This window comes from Brachycentrus maculatus, unplaced genomic scaffold, assembly GCF_059751285.1.
Source record: "Brachycentrus maculatus isolate JH-2025_06_01 unplaced genomic scaffold, ASM5975128v1 h1tg000031l, whole genome shotgun sequence".
Lineage (NCBI taxonomy): Eukaryota > Metazoa > Arthropoda > Insecta > Trichoptera > Brachycentridae > Brachycentrus > Brachycentrus maculatus.
The window spans coordinates 1,653,807-1,671,175 of record NW_028280785.1 but is presented as its reverse complement, the minus strand read 5'-3'; the positions used below and the strand labels follow the sequence as shown (position 1 = coordinate 1,671,175).

Below are 17,369 nucleotides of genomic sequence, written 5' to 3'. Positions count from 1 at the left end.
TTCATCATAAGACATGAAAATAATAATTGTTGCACTATGGTAAATCATGTGTTCGACCATTTCAAATACAAAGTTTTTGACATACAAAAAGGTTTCGGATTATTCGTTTGCCGGTTGATCAGTTCTCGCTTAATCGAGAGTATGCTTTTGCTGTCTGTATATTTATGGCACATATAAAACATCATTGGGGGAATAAACATAAAGTGGTCGAGGGCAATTTATGTACATTTTTCATTTACACGTTTCAGAATCGTCTAACATGGCGTCCTTCAACATTTAGTTACGTCGTTCAGTCTCACGAGGTTGTGTTTTCAGTTACTATAATTTATTATCTTATCAATTTCGCACTGAAATATTAATAATAATTTTGATACTTAGCGATAATGAACGACTCTAATCTCTAAATATTGGTCTATTGATTTGGACAGTGCCTGAAACCATATCTTTGAATGACTTTATTAATTATTAGTTTTTACATTAATTTATGTTAAATTAATGCGTGTATTATATTATTTTTATTGTTTAGTACTTTTATTTGTTTTATTCTGAAGGTTATCGGTGATAAGTACTGTGTTAATGATTAATCAATAAATTTTATAAAAAGGAAAGACGGTAACAACTGATTAATTGAAACTTAATTGTTTTTACTTCGGTACACCATAAAAATAATAATTCAGAATCCATTATATTTTTTTAAAGTTGAGTATTTAATTAAAGTATGATTTGATGCAATTATTTATGTAAAACACATTTCTTAAATTAGGTAATACTAAGCATTTTAGATAAACCATTCATCGTATTTTCTTATTTAAAATAAATAGTCTCATTTGTACTAGGTAGGTTAATGAATAATGATGTGATTTCAATAATTTTTAATGTTTTTTTTATATTTTGTTTGTTTACTTATTACTAAAATAAAACAAATGAATAATTTTTAAAGCTAAACTATCATGTCGAGAAGTTTCTTTATTAAATTAAGTCATAAGTCAAATAAGTTAAAAACTATTTAAAAATCAGAAGTAGATTTCTGATTCTGTTGCTTTTTGTTTGCAATGATAAATGTTTTGCCTTATTAAGATAAGATAAATAATAACAATTAACGTAAATCAATAACAAAGTCCCGAAAAACTGCAATTTAACCAGTTTGTCATCGTGTTCTTAAATGAAATATTAAAATAATGGTGAATTTTATACGTGCGTAAAGTGATCTCTTAAATCAATCTTTAATAAGTTGTAAGCCCTATAAATACACAGACTTCTGTATCCTTCTTCATAAATGTTGAGATATCGATATGAATACATATATTTATGTTTACCAAATATTGTTTTTTGACATCTCATCAAAGATGAAGAAGAATATGGAAGTCTGGGCATTTACGGGGCTGACGACCGTCATAGGCTGGTTTAAGTGATCACTTTACACACGTGTAACATTCACCAATTCTACCCATTATTGACAACCACACTACTCAAATTCTTGGAAGTTCTATATATATGAACCAATTTAGAAACCTTGTCCTTGAATCACTAGAACTTCACTAAAGACATCTTTTGGTGAGATGTAAAGAAGCTTTTTATTAAGCAGAAACTCTTATATTAATATGTGAGATCCGAATTCTGGATTATAATCACACACATGAGAAACGCTAGAAAATACCATTTTCATTTTTATTATTAAACTTGTAATTTGACCAGATAATTTATTTACATCATTTTGAGTGTGTCCAAGTATTTGGACACACTCAAAATGTTTTTACCAGATATATTTTTAATTTATAATTTTTTTAATCATATATTTAATAACAAATTGCAATTTACAATAATGTGTCTTCATACGGTTTTCTCATGCCGAGGGCATATTTTAAAACTTATTTACAAAACTTTATAAAAATAAAATTGTTTAAGACACGCAATACCAAATTCTTAATGACATGTTATATCCACACAGTTTGCAGACCACCTACATACTATTTTTATTGTACGTACTCATATGGTTCATGTGATTACAACAAATGTTTATCAGTTCACTAATTATATTATTAAAACACCATTTAGAATAGTGTTCCGCAAACTTTTTCTATTTAAGGTACACCTACCAAATTGAGAAATTTCAGAGGTGCATATTTACCATAATATGGTATCATATTCAACATATTACGATTGTGTTTAATGCGAAATGTGAGTCTACTTAACTGCGCACAGGCAATCAAAATTTGGGGCAATTGTGTTATTTTCACAAAACTAGACTTTTTGCCGCAGCACACCAACTAATCACCACGGTACACCAGTGTGCCGCGGCACACACTTTGCGGGACAATGATTTAGAAGACTAATAATTCGCTCACTCCTTTCAAGAACGTCATAAATCAAAAATCGTCAATTTTCAGTTGTGCACGTTTTCGGAATGCCCAGAAAATTTACTATATCCCAGCAAAAGCGGCATATTTTTAACTTAATATTTACCCGCTACAGGGCGGAAAGTGTTGTTTTTTCATTTTGAAGAAAATGTATTGTTTAATTATTTTTTTCAATAAACTAAATATTTTTCAAAAGGAGAAAAAAACTTCAGATTTTACCTAAAAAGATCTGTTGCACAGTAAAAAGTTCAGTAAGTGGCTTGATATATATTTTTAATACATTGTATTATATTTTTAAACTTAAAAAACGTTCTCCTGAAAAATCAAGTATTTTGATTTATGACGTTCTTGAAAGGAGTGAGCGAATTGTCATCTTATTCACCAAAACATTTAAATACATACTCTTTAGAATGCTAGCGCAAAGGATAAAGGCGCATTAGTCGGGATTACTCGCTGAGTCGGCAAAGTCACTCTGCTGACTTTGCCGACTAGTCGGCAGTCGGCGAACTGGTCGCCGATCAGTCGGCTTAACAGATAATCTTGAAATAAATATCATTGAAGATACCTTGCATTGTTTTCAAAAAGATAACACATGGTTCATCATATGATAAAAATTATACTTTATTAAAATAAAGAATGACAGTCTGTACAAATAGAAAAATTAAATTTTTATTTTATTTTTATTTTGCATTAATATTTTTATCGATGGTATATTATAATGCAAAATTAATCTTTTGCTTTTTCTGATAAAAAATAATTATTTTCTGTTAGTGAATATTTCCCGCTTGTAATAAGAAAAACTAACTAACTAACATCTTGGTAAATGTAAGTAAATAATATTATGTGAAACGTGACAATTTAAAATGTAACGTTAATTTCACAAATAAAGAATAAAACAAACTAACCACCAAGCTGCTTCCCCGTAGGGGTGGGCAGAGAGCATAGAACGTCACACCAATCTGTCTTTACACACAATCTTCGCCTCTTCCACATTAATACATCTTCTCATATATACACGCTGATTATTCCAACCCATGACCTCACCACTTTCAACTACATACTTGAAATACTTGATTATGCTATATTTTCCTCGATCTTCGTATGCTTCTATTACTGATCAGATTCGCTTTTCGAACTTAGGCGATCGGTCAGCTTCAAAATTGGATAACTAGTTTGTAATCAGCTAGTCGGCCTAATCAATAGCCTCTAGTTAATTTCATATTTAAATTTCAACAGGTTTTTCTAAAAATATCAATTTGTGCACGCGCTGACGTTTGGGTCTATTCCATTAAATTGAATGACGATAATTTTTAATACAAATAATTGGTTTTCTAAATTTTCACAATTTTTGTATCGGTATCACATGTTCTGGACATATTTAGGCAGTAAAAAGACTTTTCATTTCATTTAATCTCTGAAAATAAAGAGTCGTTAATACCAATCTGATAAAATCCAACTGTCAAACTCACGATTTTTCAACAAATGAGAGCGTGGCGAAACTGTTAAAATAAAAGTTTCCCAAATTTCTAGATACTTATTGTCGTTGGATATTTCGATAAACCAAATGAATTAAGTTGCGTTTGTATTATATTATATTAAAAGTACATAAGTCCAAATTATCTAAGGAAAATAATATTATTTATTAATTTGCCATTGTGAAATAGAAAGTTAAAAGTTAATGTAAAGTGATCACTTAATCAGCCTATGACAGGCCCGTAAATACCTAGACTTCCATATTCTTCTTCATCTTTGTTGAGATGTCAAAAAAATACTATTCGAGTTTTCGTTTTTATTTCTGCCTTGGGAATTCTTTTACGAACTATATACTTTTATTATTAAAATTACACGATAATACTCACTTGGAATATAATTCATGGTGATTAAAATAAAATAAAATAAAATATGTGTTTTTTTATTATTTATTTTTATTTTTATTATTTTTTTAAAAGAGAAGTATTTGTGTTTGTATTATTTACGAAAATACTTCAATTTCATACTATTTATGTAAGCTAAGCAGCTCATTATTAGAAATGGGTATCAAATTGTGGTAGAGTGGATTCAAACCGAGAAACTCTGACTCAAGAGTCCGCGACACTAACCACGGGACCACAACCCGACACGAGTATAAGTACTTTTTAGTTTATTAATGTAAACACGACTAGTTTCGAGAACTACAGATGTTCTCATAAACAAGTAAAAATACAAGTGTTAGTATTTTCACCTATTGATGAGAACCTCTGTGGTTCTCGAAACTAGTCATGTTTGCACTAAAAAGTGGTCTTATACAATGGATAATGAAGATTTCAAATGGAAGTGGCTGATTTTTTTCGTACTTTTCGTCACATGGTCAAACTTTTAACAGGTTTTGTGAATTCGAGCATTAATGTGTTATCTACAAAATAATTAAAATTACATTAAAATTATCTTACTTTTAGTTTGTTTTCCCTTATATAAGGATATTCTATTAATATTTTCACATTAGGTTAAAAATTTCCCTCAGAGGGCTAAATAATAGCAACATAAAATCAAATATTTATACTAAAACCGTTTTGATTTGCTTTTAATTTGAGTTTAAAATGAAAAAAATAGATACGTCGTACTTAAAAACTTAAGAACTTCTTATTATTTTTTTTTAATTTTTGTCGTACTTTAAATCGAAACAAAATCACGTTTGACGTTTTGTTTTACGTTAGTTTGCTTAAATAAAATTGTCACTAAAAAATACGTTTTATGGCTTAATGTTCACATATCAAGATCTTTATTCTACGCGTAGTACAAAATAAACACTGCGTTAATCAATAAGATATTACATATATTGTATTGTAGAGTGTGTTCTTATTCATTATTTTAAAAATAAAAAATAGTGTTGATTAACGTACATCGTATGTTTGAAAATGATAATACATCAATATACGTTTCACAATGGATTTTAACAAAAAGCTGTATTTACGAAGTAAAACTTAAATTAAAAATTTATAGATATTACCATTAAGTGGCTGGTGATTCAATTCATTTCGTGAATGATTAATAATGAAAATGTGTTTGCGGAAGATGTTTTCATTTGATGCATAAATATAACATCCGAAATTTAAGTAGTATGCTTTTCAATCGTGGGTAGAATGGTGAATGTAACACGTGTATAAAGTGTACTGCAAATGCCCAGGCTTCCATATTTTTGGTCATCTATGCTCAAAATGTGTGTTACAAGTGATTAAAGTGCACTCCAAACGCCTAGGCTACCATATTCTTGTTCTTCTTTTTTTATCTTATTTATTTATTTAATTTATCTATTTAATTATCTTAGTTGTTAATTTTTTTTTTATTTATTTACTTTAACAAGAGTTAAAAAAAATATATATTTGAATTCATTTTCTAGACATTTCTACTATACAATCTTAATCAATAACGCTGTTCTCTCCAATAAAGAGACTAAGCTCTTGTACTTGGAGGGGACTTACACTTATTATTTATTGTTTATGTTTGTGTGTGATATTTTTTATTCTTCTTCGATTAACATGTATATGGGCACCACTAAATCTGATAAGATCTTTATGTCATAATGCTTCATTATTTTTTGTCAACTGAATACGTTGTTTTGCACATTCTGTTTCCAATTTAAATCTTTCTTCAAAAAAATTGACATCTTGTGACAACGCAGATTTTCTAAATAAGACATCACTAAATCTGATAGATATTTATATCCTATTGTTAATCTATGTTCAAAATGTGTGTTTTTTCAAATGATTTAACCTTTGGTCTTGTTCCCAGACGGAGAGCGAATCGTCGGGCCCGGAGGCCGTCCGGCTGACGGACGATGGCGACCAGGACCCGGACGACGAGGGCGGGTCGCTGGGCGAGCCGGAGCTGCCGCCGCCGCCCGACGGCGGCTACGGCTGGGTCATCGTGTTCGCCTCCTTCATGTGCAACCTGATCGTGGACGGGATCGCCTACACCTTCGGCATCTTCCTGCCCGAGTTCGTGGCCACCTACAACCAGGGCAAGGGCACCGTGGCGTGGGTCGGCAGTCTGCTCTCCGGGATGTACTTGGCGGCTGGTAAGTGCTCATCATATTAACCTAAATATAAGTCCAAGTTAGGGTGAGGCCCCATAAGTGCGATGCGCTACGTTGCGTCGTCGCAGCGTCCACCGCATAGGGTCGACGCGGTGTCAATTTGATTATTAATCATACGATTGCAATATATATATATATATATATATATATATATATATATATATATATATATATATATATATATATATATATATATATACATATATATATATATATATATTTATACCGTAGAACGGGGCTACTTGAACTTGTGTGTTACTTGAGCCCAGTACAAAAAAAATTTGATCGTGGTATCGATCGAAGTATGGTGACAATAAGTGTCACCTGTCAGGGAAACAATGAATCATGCCGATACGTTCATTATTGTAGACCAAATCTTTTTTGTACTGGTCTCAAGTAACACAAGTAGCCTCGTTCTACGGTATTTTTTTAAATATGGACACTATTTAGATAAAAAATATATTATATAAAACTTAATCAAAATTCTTTTTATTGTCTTCGGACACTCGTAGTTAATTGACGTTACTGTTTGATTTTAAATAAGTATGTATAATTTTAACGAGACGTTTTAATTTTTTAAAAACATTTTACCCGCTTTTTTTCCGTTATATCCGAAGTTCGTTAAATAGAGGTCCGTTATATCGATGTTTTGCTGTATCTTAAAATGGATACACACCGTCATGGATTCTTCCACATTTGTCTTGCTTCTCACTTCTACAGATTATAAATATATATTTACAGATTTGCATATGGGCACGAAACGCTCCTCAATCTGATTTCAGATTGACACGTGACCGACACGCGTACTATAATACAATAGAGTAAAGCCATTGTTATTCTGCTGGCATAATACGCTCTTTATCAGCAAAGCGTGTTGTTATCGCCAATTGTTTCGTGTCGAGCATGTATGGTAATATGAAATATCGTAAATATAATTTTTTTTAAATTTATTTTTAATTCTTATGCATTTCACAATATAATATAAATACAAGTACAAAAAAATATAAATACAAAAAAGATCCCACAAAGGCATGGCCTGTTTGTGGGTATACATTATATTTTAGATTATAGTAAAGGGCACTGGCAAGAATACAATAGAAATTATCAGAAATAAAATTAGATTAAGTGTTAATATAAATTACAAATATTTGGTTTTAAGAGAAAAAAAATAAAAAGATGAAAAAAAAAGTTTGCAAATATCGTAAGAGACACGGGAGAAAGTGACCAACTAACAAAACGAAAAATGTTCAGGAGGGCCATTTAACCGTTTTTTACACTTTTGTCATCAATTAAAAGCAAATAAATAATGTTTTCACGATTTTGATTATTTTTGTGTGAAAAGAGATGTTTATAAATATGGAAATGAGGAATAATATTTTAGATTTTTTTTCATCATTAAGTTTTTAAAATTACTTAAAGCAGTTGGTCACTTTTTCCAGGCATTTATCTAGGAAAAAATGCAGATAATCACTTTTGATTCTTAGAATGAAATTGGAAAAATTAGTGACAGTTAAAAAATTGAAATTCAAAGCATTTTTTAAATTAATTTACATTCAGAAAGAAACCTTTTTTTGAAAAACAAACTAGCTAGGTACATAATTTTTTTATTTTATTAAATATACAAAAAGTAATTATTTTTAATTGTCACAGGTACATACATCCGTCTTACGTGTATTTGTCAAACACGCGTGCATTCGAATGCAACGTTGTGTCAAAATTTCAAAGCAATCGGTGAATAATTTTAGAAAATTGTTGAAAGTTTTTGAATAAACTAACATTTTCATTTTTATTTTTACAAATGAAACATATTGCACATATTTTTTTTAAATAGTGAAAGTACCCTTTGTGATCAGGACAATATTACAAAATATGATTTTTAGTGCGGTTTTCACATTATTTCCTTGTGATTGATGGATCCTCTATGTAAGTTCAAATGCTTGTTGACTCATATGATAACAGAAGTCCAAATTCCTTCAAGTTTCAATCGAGACATCTCATATCGTTAAATCAATTTGGCGCTGGTTAGTTTACAAACTCGAGTTGTTTATTATTTGTTTTAATTTACTAGCGACCGTAGTGATCGCATTTCAACTTGCGTTCTTAATCATTTTACCGCTATCTTTAGAACACTTAATTGAACATATAAATATAGATTATGATATTGTAGAAGATATCAATTATGAAGTATTGATAATAGTAATGCAAAGTTCAATGTTTCTACGGAAACAGGCTCAGCTGCATAGTTTAACATACATAAAGTGACCATACGTCCCGTTTTGAACGGGACCGTCCCGTTTTTACATAGCCTGTCCCAATATAAAACAACTTTTTTGTTTGTTCATTTTTATAAAATTTATTCCTCTTATTTTCTTTATCGATTCCTTTCTTTTTAATAATACATAAAAACTATGAAAAAATACGTATTTTCTTGAATATCCATACTATAAGGTTAAAATTGGTAAATGTCCCGTTTTGGGGACAAAAATAAATGGTCAGTTTAAACATACATAGTTATTTAGACGCTCTAATCTAAAGCAAACCCGGCGTCATAAGTTTATTTAAGTCTTAAAAAAAATTGGTGTTTATTTTAGAGTAGCAGGTAGGATAGTAAATCTCTCCCAAGCTTTATTTTAGAGGCTTGTTTGCAGAAACGTTAGTCGAAACTCGCAAACCTCCATTTGAGAGGCTTGTTTGCAGATATGATAGTTAAAATCTACAAAGCCCCTATTTTAAAGGCTTGCTTGCAGGTATATAGTCATAACCTACAAAGTTTTTATTTTAGAGTCTTGTTTGCAGGTAGGATAGTAAAAACCCACAAACCCTCTATTTTAAAGGCTTGTCTGAAGGTAATAAAAACCCACAAAACCTTTATTTTAGAGGCTTATCTGCAAATAGGGTAGCAAGAAATGCGAAGGTAGGTATGTTTTTTATGCCAAAAATACCTAGACTAAATGAAAATATCTTCAATCTTCCTTGAATTCCTTAAATTGAATATAAAGAAAAAAACCTATTTACTATAGTACAAAAATATATTTGTTTTTCCCTAATCCCAATAAATGATTGATATAATACAAGAAAAACAACTTGAATATCAATAACAATTTTATACGAATTGTCACGATTTTAATGAAATTTTGAATGATGCCAAATTTTATTTCGTTAATGCTGGATTCACTCCACTCAAAAGTTATTTATATGAAGCTTTTATTGATATTTCAACATTAATATGGTAATATGGAAGTTTGGGTATTAATTCATATTTTAATGGCAAATTACTCGTGTTTTAATGATAACAAAGTGTTATATGTGGGTCACACGATATTTTGTCAATAATTAATCGAATCGAGTGTGGAGCCTTGAGCAAATTAATGTCAATCACACTCTACGTTTTCATTATTCGTATCCTAAATTGAATGTTTAAAATTTATTTCCTACGATATATGTTTTACTAGGTACAACCCTCATCATTCAGTCTAATCACCGAGTATCAAATCAATTGTGACGTTGAGATCACGTCGCTCAATTATGTAAAACACTTATCTTGAGAACCATTGATTTTCTATTACGATTACAGAATTTAAGTAAATCACAATCTAATAAGATAACAAGTTTTTCATGTAAGCTTTTACTGACTTACTTATAACATTAGTGCATAGGGCACTGCATCGAATTGACGCAGTGTTATCTTGATCATTACATACATGAAGGCAATGTGATCACTCTTGCGCTTCAGGAACCAGTCCAGGGTAATATTTAATAAATATTACAGTGTAAAATCATGGTCAATCAATGGTCAGCGTGTTAAGCTACCGTGCTGGAGGTCCCGGATTCAATTCCCAGAGGGGCCAAAATAAATATTGGTGATTTTCACTCTCAAACAATATGCACGCGACTAATCACCTTGCATTCGTGCAATCAACAATCCAGATAACACTGCGTCGATACAATGCAGTGCCCTATGCACTATTAGGTGCGGATAAGTATTATAATAAGAAGAATGTGATGATATCTTGGAAATCGCGTTAACGATCTAAGCTTTTGGTGGGGGTTATAGCGATGAAATAGCAAACAAGCCAAGTTCAGGATTTTCGAAATATCCTCCTTCCTTCTGCTTAGTGTAGGCCTTTTAGTCTGTTTTTAAGATAGATTAGCCTCCTGCGATGTTGATTCCCAGCTGTCAATCCTTCTCTTTGGTGGTCTGCCAGGGAGTTGTCTACCTTGGTTGGCCGTGTAGTGCAATGTGGAGGGGTCTGGATGGATCCATTATCCTCACAAGTGCATACCGATGTCTTCTTCGTTGTCTTCCCCACCTAATGACGTCTTAGATCTAGCACATTTCTCTTATTTATTAATTGATTTGGCGTTTAATTTTTAGAACTCCATTTTAATTTATGTATTAATTTTAAAAATCACACACAGATTTTTTGACTCTACTAAGTTGTATTTTATTAACAAAAACACATAAAAAATTAATATTGTGACAATTGTTTCGCCTTGTTAGGGCATTATCTTTATCATTATTTTTTATGTGTTTTTGTTAGTAAAATACAACTTAGTAGACTCAAAAAATCTGTGTTTGATTTAAAATTAATACATATTTCTCTTATCTTGGTATTCCTTATTCTGTGTCGTAGATTCTTGCCAGATATGCTCCTTAGAGTCTTAATTTCTGACACTCTTGGCGCGTTTTTGGTTATTGTAGTGTCACCTCTGTATCCATATTATAAATTAATAATGTTTGTTTATTCCAGGTCCCGTGGTGTCTGCCCTTTGCAACAAATATGGCTGCCGTGCAGTCTGCATTGCAGGTTCACTGATTTCTTCAGCCGCCTTTGTATTGAGCACATTCAGCACCAGTGTCACAATGCTCATGCTGACCTATGGAGTCCTCGGAGGTAAGTAATATTTCTTCTACGTCCTTTTGCTGAACGACATCTGACTATTAAAATTCTAGAAAAAAACTATTAAAAAAGACTATTTCAACAATACAGTCTTCCTAATCCATAATCAATGGTGCATAGGGCACTAAATAAAATTAACGCCATGTTAATTTTATCACTTGATATATAAGGGCAAGGTGTAAAACAGTCTTATGGGTCATTTTCCAGTCCAGGATTATTTGAAATAAATATTATAGTTAAAAAAAAAGCACTTTATGTTTGTTTCCCACTTGGAAATCGAACCTGGGACCTATAGAATGGTAGACAAATGTGCTAATCACTACACGATTGAGTCGGACTAATCCTTCTTCTTTTACCTTCCTTGCTTCCATCAATTTACAGTTTATTTAATGTCGTGGCTATTTCTTTATTCGTATTGCAATTAATTAGAATTTACATTTTTTCGCTTCGACTTATGTACAAGCACTATTTGCTCTCTGATCAATTATAAACGGCTGTATAAGGCTCAAACTTTTGAACAGTATCACTAGACTGTTTTTAACCCCACCAATGTATATCAAATACAAGAAGTTTAATTTGAATAAAATAAATAATATTGCCAATAGGCAGGGCTTTTTTTAACAATGAAGGTCCCAAAACTCACTTCATGTCAAGCCTTTTTTACCAAAAAATTTGTTGATTACAATACCATATTTTATCATTTTGACGAATTATATAATTATAGATTGTAATAATGTAAGCGTAAACATTGTTTCGTCTACAACATTTTGAGTGTGTCCAAATACTTGTTCACAAAATCTGGATTATCTCCAATTACAGGAGTTATTTTAATATTATTTTTTGACATCTCATCAAAGATGAAGAAGAATATGGAAGTCGGAAAACTTAACACACGTAATGGTTGTCAATAATGGGTAGAATTGGTGAATGTTACTCGTGTGTAAAGTGATCACTCAAACCAGCCTATGATGGTCGTCAGCCCCGTAAATGCCCAGACTTCCATATTCTTCTTCATCTTTGATGAGATGTCAAAAAATAATACATAATTTATCGGTGAAAAAAGGTACATTGTAAAAAAAAAAGCCCTACCAATAGGTATGCCTAGGTATTCTAATACCTATTGAATCTCATCTTGTAAATAAATATGTATGTATCAAAATACTATGTGTGTACAAAATAAGATTAAAAGTAAGACGAGATTTGTATTTGGCACATCTGCCTGGCACCACCGATTGTGTCGCTCTGTCATTGAAAGTTAACCTTTTATATTTTCTTGCCAAATTGTTCAGGAAATTGAGAAAGTTTACAGCGTGAAATTTAAATGAGACAACCTCGATAAAATGTTAAAAAAAAATTCAATTTACAAATTGAAGAAGTACGTTAAGGGATTTTTTAATTAACTTATTTCAGTTAAATTGTTGACCATCTCTGCGTTTGACATTCTCTCTGCGGTAGTAGACAGTCTGTCGACAGATTTTCTGTGACGTATTTTTGGCAGATGATTCAATTGCGGAAATTTTTTAACGAGTTTCTGTAACGTTTCGATTCAACTCTTCTGACGTAATTCAAAGCTTTCTTAATTTTCTCCAAAACGATTAATCTCCTAACGTTGCCATATTCCAAACATTTGAGTGTGTACAAATACACGTTCACAAATCTGGATCATCTCCAATTATAGGAGTTGTTTTTCATATTATTTTTTGACCCACTTTGGTCCACTTAGGAGTTATTTATATTATATCAACATTTGTTATTGATATCTCAACATAGATGAAGAAGTATATGGAAGTCTGGCCATGTACGGGGCCTGCGACCGTCATAAGCTGGTTTAAGTGATCACTTTACACACGTGTAACATTCACCAATTCTACCCATGATTGACAATTACACTGCTCGAATTCTTGGAACTTCTATATATATGGTTCAATTTCGAAACGTAGTGCGTAAATCATTAGAATTTCATTACAAACATCTATTGGTGTGATGAAAAAAAGCTTTTTATTCAGCAGAAACTCTTTCATTTGTATGTGAGGTCCGAATCCTGGATTATTCTGAAGCAATGAAATATTTAAAAAAGATATAAAACAGTAATGCAAACGAAAACATTAAAAATGCTTATTGGAAGCAGTTGTCTACCATTTGCAATGTTTATTATTGCGCGTGTTGTTGTTTTTTCAACAGATGGCGCTGCCATTGCAGAAAAAATAAACTGTTGTTTTTTTTAAAGAAGTTTTTACTTGTCACAGGTAAAAACAACTGTCATAAACGTTTATATTTACATATTTCAACAAAGATAAAGAAGAATATGGACATCTAGGTATTCACAGGGTTTATGACCTGTCACCTTGCCTTCTTGTTATTAACGATCAAGAAAACACTCAGTTAATACCATGCAGTATTTTTTTTGAGAAAAAAAATAAACAAAAACACCAATAGAAGGTTTGTCAGTAGGTATTTTAGAAATTTCCAGGCAGCCTATATTTAGTCTTTTCGTAATAATTTCTTCCATGCAGTGTATATTTTGGCAGCTTCACATACTAAAATATTGTATAAGTCAAGTGATTTTCTAAGCAATTTCAGGGTATTTGGCTGCAATTCAGATGTTTTTACTTAATGCCCAGGAGAAAATGAATCCTTTCTATTTTAGTATCTTAATTACAAATTATTTTAAATGCAGTAGCTTTAATTCTTTAAGAATATCATTAGCTAGTACGAAAATCATAGTTTTACGAAGGCGAATATTTTAGTACAATGAATCTTTTGTGTCTTTCCTGGAAAATGAACAAAAAAATTGGCACAAAATTTGGAATGTAACTTCAGCACAATGTTTTGCAATTGTAATTTACGGTCTATTGTATTATTTTTTAATGGTAGATTTGCAAGAAGTATACGTAGTAGTATGTTGTTTTTTTGCATTCATATGTAACTGGTAGAAATTGCTAACCGTCACTCGAAAATCGAATTCGGTTAGAAATTGGTAACCGTCGCGACGGTTTCTACGACGCGTCGTTCGAAAATCAAATCCGGGTAGAAATCGGTAGCCATTATTCGAAAATTGAGCTCGGGTGGAAATTAGTACCCATCATTCGAAAATCGAATCCTGCTAGAAATTGGTAAGCATCATTCGAAAATTGAATTCGGGTGGAAATTGGTACCCATCATTCGAAAATCGAATTTCGGGTAAAAATAGATAACCATAATTTGAAAATCGAATTCGGAAAACTGACGTCAACTTTGACGCTTATACATAGTACCCACATAGTACCCACATAGTTATTCGTGTCCAGATGATGAGAGCAATGCCAAACAATTCAATGTGCTTTTTAATCAACCCTATTACAACCAATCAAGAGAGCGTGCAGTCAGCGTAGCCAATCATGAGCTAGTAGATACGGCCATTTTAATTAATTCTTTCGGGAGCTTTCATATTAACCTCAAACATGCGAACGTTTTATGTATGTCGCTTCATATGAGGTATGAGCCATACGTTTTATTACAGATGTTTCTGATTGTTTACATACATACGCCCATAAAACGTTTAAAAATAAGAAAATTTCGACACTGAAATTCTAAAAAAACAAAATATGCAAAAAGAAAAAAATTTGGTAAATACATATTACTATTTGTTAAAATCTATTGTGACACGTATTTCGATGCATTCCGCATCATTTATAAACAGACAGTGTTTGAAAATGTTGCGAAATGCATCGAAACACGTGTCACAATGGATTTAAACAAATAATGGTATTTACCTAGTAAAACATATGTATATTAAAAATGGATAGATATTACTACGAAGTGACTGCTGAATCAATTCTAAAAATAAAATCAATTTGAAAATTGCTGATGTTAATTATTATTTAAACGATAGCATTGACAATAGTTTATACTCGTATATCAAAGAAACATAGAATGAAATTGTATTGATATTATATAAACAAAAGTACAAAACATAAACATGGAGTTCAAAAATCTTTTTCTGCTATCTCATTAGGTTAAGGTCACCATTATTTATCGTTTTAAAATAACGTTTAGGTCATACTAAACGCTCAACGTTCTAAAAACGCCTATTGACCTTCGGAGAAGGCCATCGGGTAAAACGTGGTTAGCATCTGATTTGAAGTCAAATTGCTTGCCCTGGTCTGTCCTTGGCTGGTTCAAGAATGTGCGTAAAGGCCACATTATAAGCTAATAACTTTTTGTTGTTGTTGTTGTGATCATTAATTAATATTTAGCTAATGAAATTTATCGAACTTAAATGTATATAGTTTACTTCGATGATTCCAATCATACAATTTTCATGAATAATTACAGATTCTAGGTTATTTTACATACCAAAATTCAATTGTTTTAAAACATTGAACTTTGATTTCATTGAAATAGGTACTACATATATTGACTTAACATAAATAAACATAAAAATAATATTTTGTACTGACACTGAACTGACTGAAACTGCATTTTATATACTAATATAACACCAGTTTAGTTTTCATCCTTATATTTAACATAATATATGTGGAAAAAACTACAATATTGTTATTTTATTAAATAAATAATTTAGTTGTCTATAGTCCATTCGCATTTACGAGATTATTCGTTGTCAAATTGCAGGTTTAACTTCAAATCCTGTATTTGTTGAATATTATAACGCTTAACATGAATTACGTTATGTTTTAATCAAAGTTTTATTTTATTAAAAAAAAATCATATTAAAAGCGTGATTACTGAAATTCACTTGTTTACATGTATAATATCGACATTTGATAGAGAAAAATAACTTTACTGCAAAATACTAACCAATATACGATACGAGTATTTGTATTCACAAAGAATAGAGTGCATAGCCAAAAAAAAAATCGAAATAAAAAAAGACTGTTTGTGATTCATTATGTTTAGGATTTTGTAGAAATATAATAATTTTTTTTAATATGATAAGAAGTACATTAGAAATACACAAAAATAAAAATTAATCCACAATCAAAGACGATAAAATCGATGATGACCAAAGGCTTCTTCCTATTATGCATGCTCCCACTGATAAAAAAGAAACCCTTCTTTATTCTTCAACGTCCCAAAGGCACAACTCTCAAATTAAAGTTATGTTTCACATATGGTATTTGATGATGATGCTGCACGCGTCAAAATACGTGTCATAATACATTTGAAAAAAATGTGTTATTTACTATGTGTCTTTACTTTTTGTCCGCCTCCGTAGTGTATTGGTCAGCACGCTCGGCTACCGTTCTGGAGGTCCCGGGTTCGATTCCCAAGTGGGGTAAAATAAATATAAGTGATTTTTTCACTCTAATATTTATTCAATATCACCCTGGACTGGTACCTGAAGCGGAGGGCTGATCACCTTTCCTTCTTGTGTAAACGATCAAGATAACACTGCGTTTATATGACGCAGTGCCCTATGCACCATTGGGGTGCGGATAAGGGTTTTATTATTATTATTATTACTAAGTGAAAAAATGAAGATGTCGTTAGGTGGGGAAGGCAACGAAGGAGACAATTGTATGCGCATGTGAGGAGAATGGAACCATCCAGACTCCCCCACATCGCACTGGTAGAAGACTCCCGGGCAGACCACCAAAGACATTGGTCGATAGCTGGGAATCGTCATCGCAGGAGGCTAATCCCTCTTAAAAACAGGCCACAAGGCCTACAACCAGATGAAGAAGAAGAAAAAGACTAAGTGAAATTTAAATTAAAGACAATCATAGAATATTTTTACAATATTTGCTCTAGTAAATTTTCCCTTCACTTGAACTCATTCTTATAAGTCATTTCTTACTTATTATGAATTCGTAATTATGAATATGTAAAAAGAAATCAGAATGTGTAAAATTCAATTTAAATATAAAATAACGACAGCATTAAAGTTTCCATCGTCCCTGGAGGTAGTTGAGTATAGCAGTTGAAGGTGGCGCCAGTGATTTCCCCCGCTGGGAAAACTATCAACTTATTTATGTTCTACCCTAGCACGTGCGTGTATTTCTGCACCCCCTTCCTGGCTGTAATGCACACTGCAAG

The 17,369-nt window shown here is 31.5% G+C and overlaps 1 protein-coding gene across 3 annotated transcripts in view; it reads left to right on the top strand.

The window, feature by feature from the left end:
• Positions 1-17,369, top strand: part of LOC148312856 (monocarboxylate transporter 14) — a 77,868-nt gene that overhangs the window by 31,416 nt on the left and 29,083 nt on the right. For all 3 annotated transcript variants that reach the window (XM_088272437.1, XM_088272445.1, XM_088272453.1), the window contains exons 2-3: positions 6,126-6,411; positions 11,181-11,324. In XM_088272437.1, the coding sequence (XP_088128563.1) occupies positions 6,126-6,411; positions 11,181-11,324 (430 nt within the window). The remainder of the gene's footprint in view (positions 1-6,125; positions 6,412-11,180; positions 11,325-17,369) is intronic.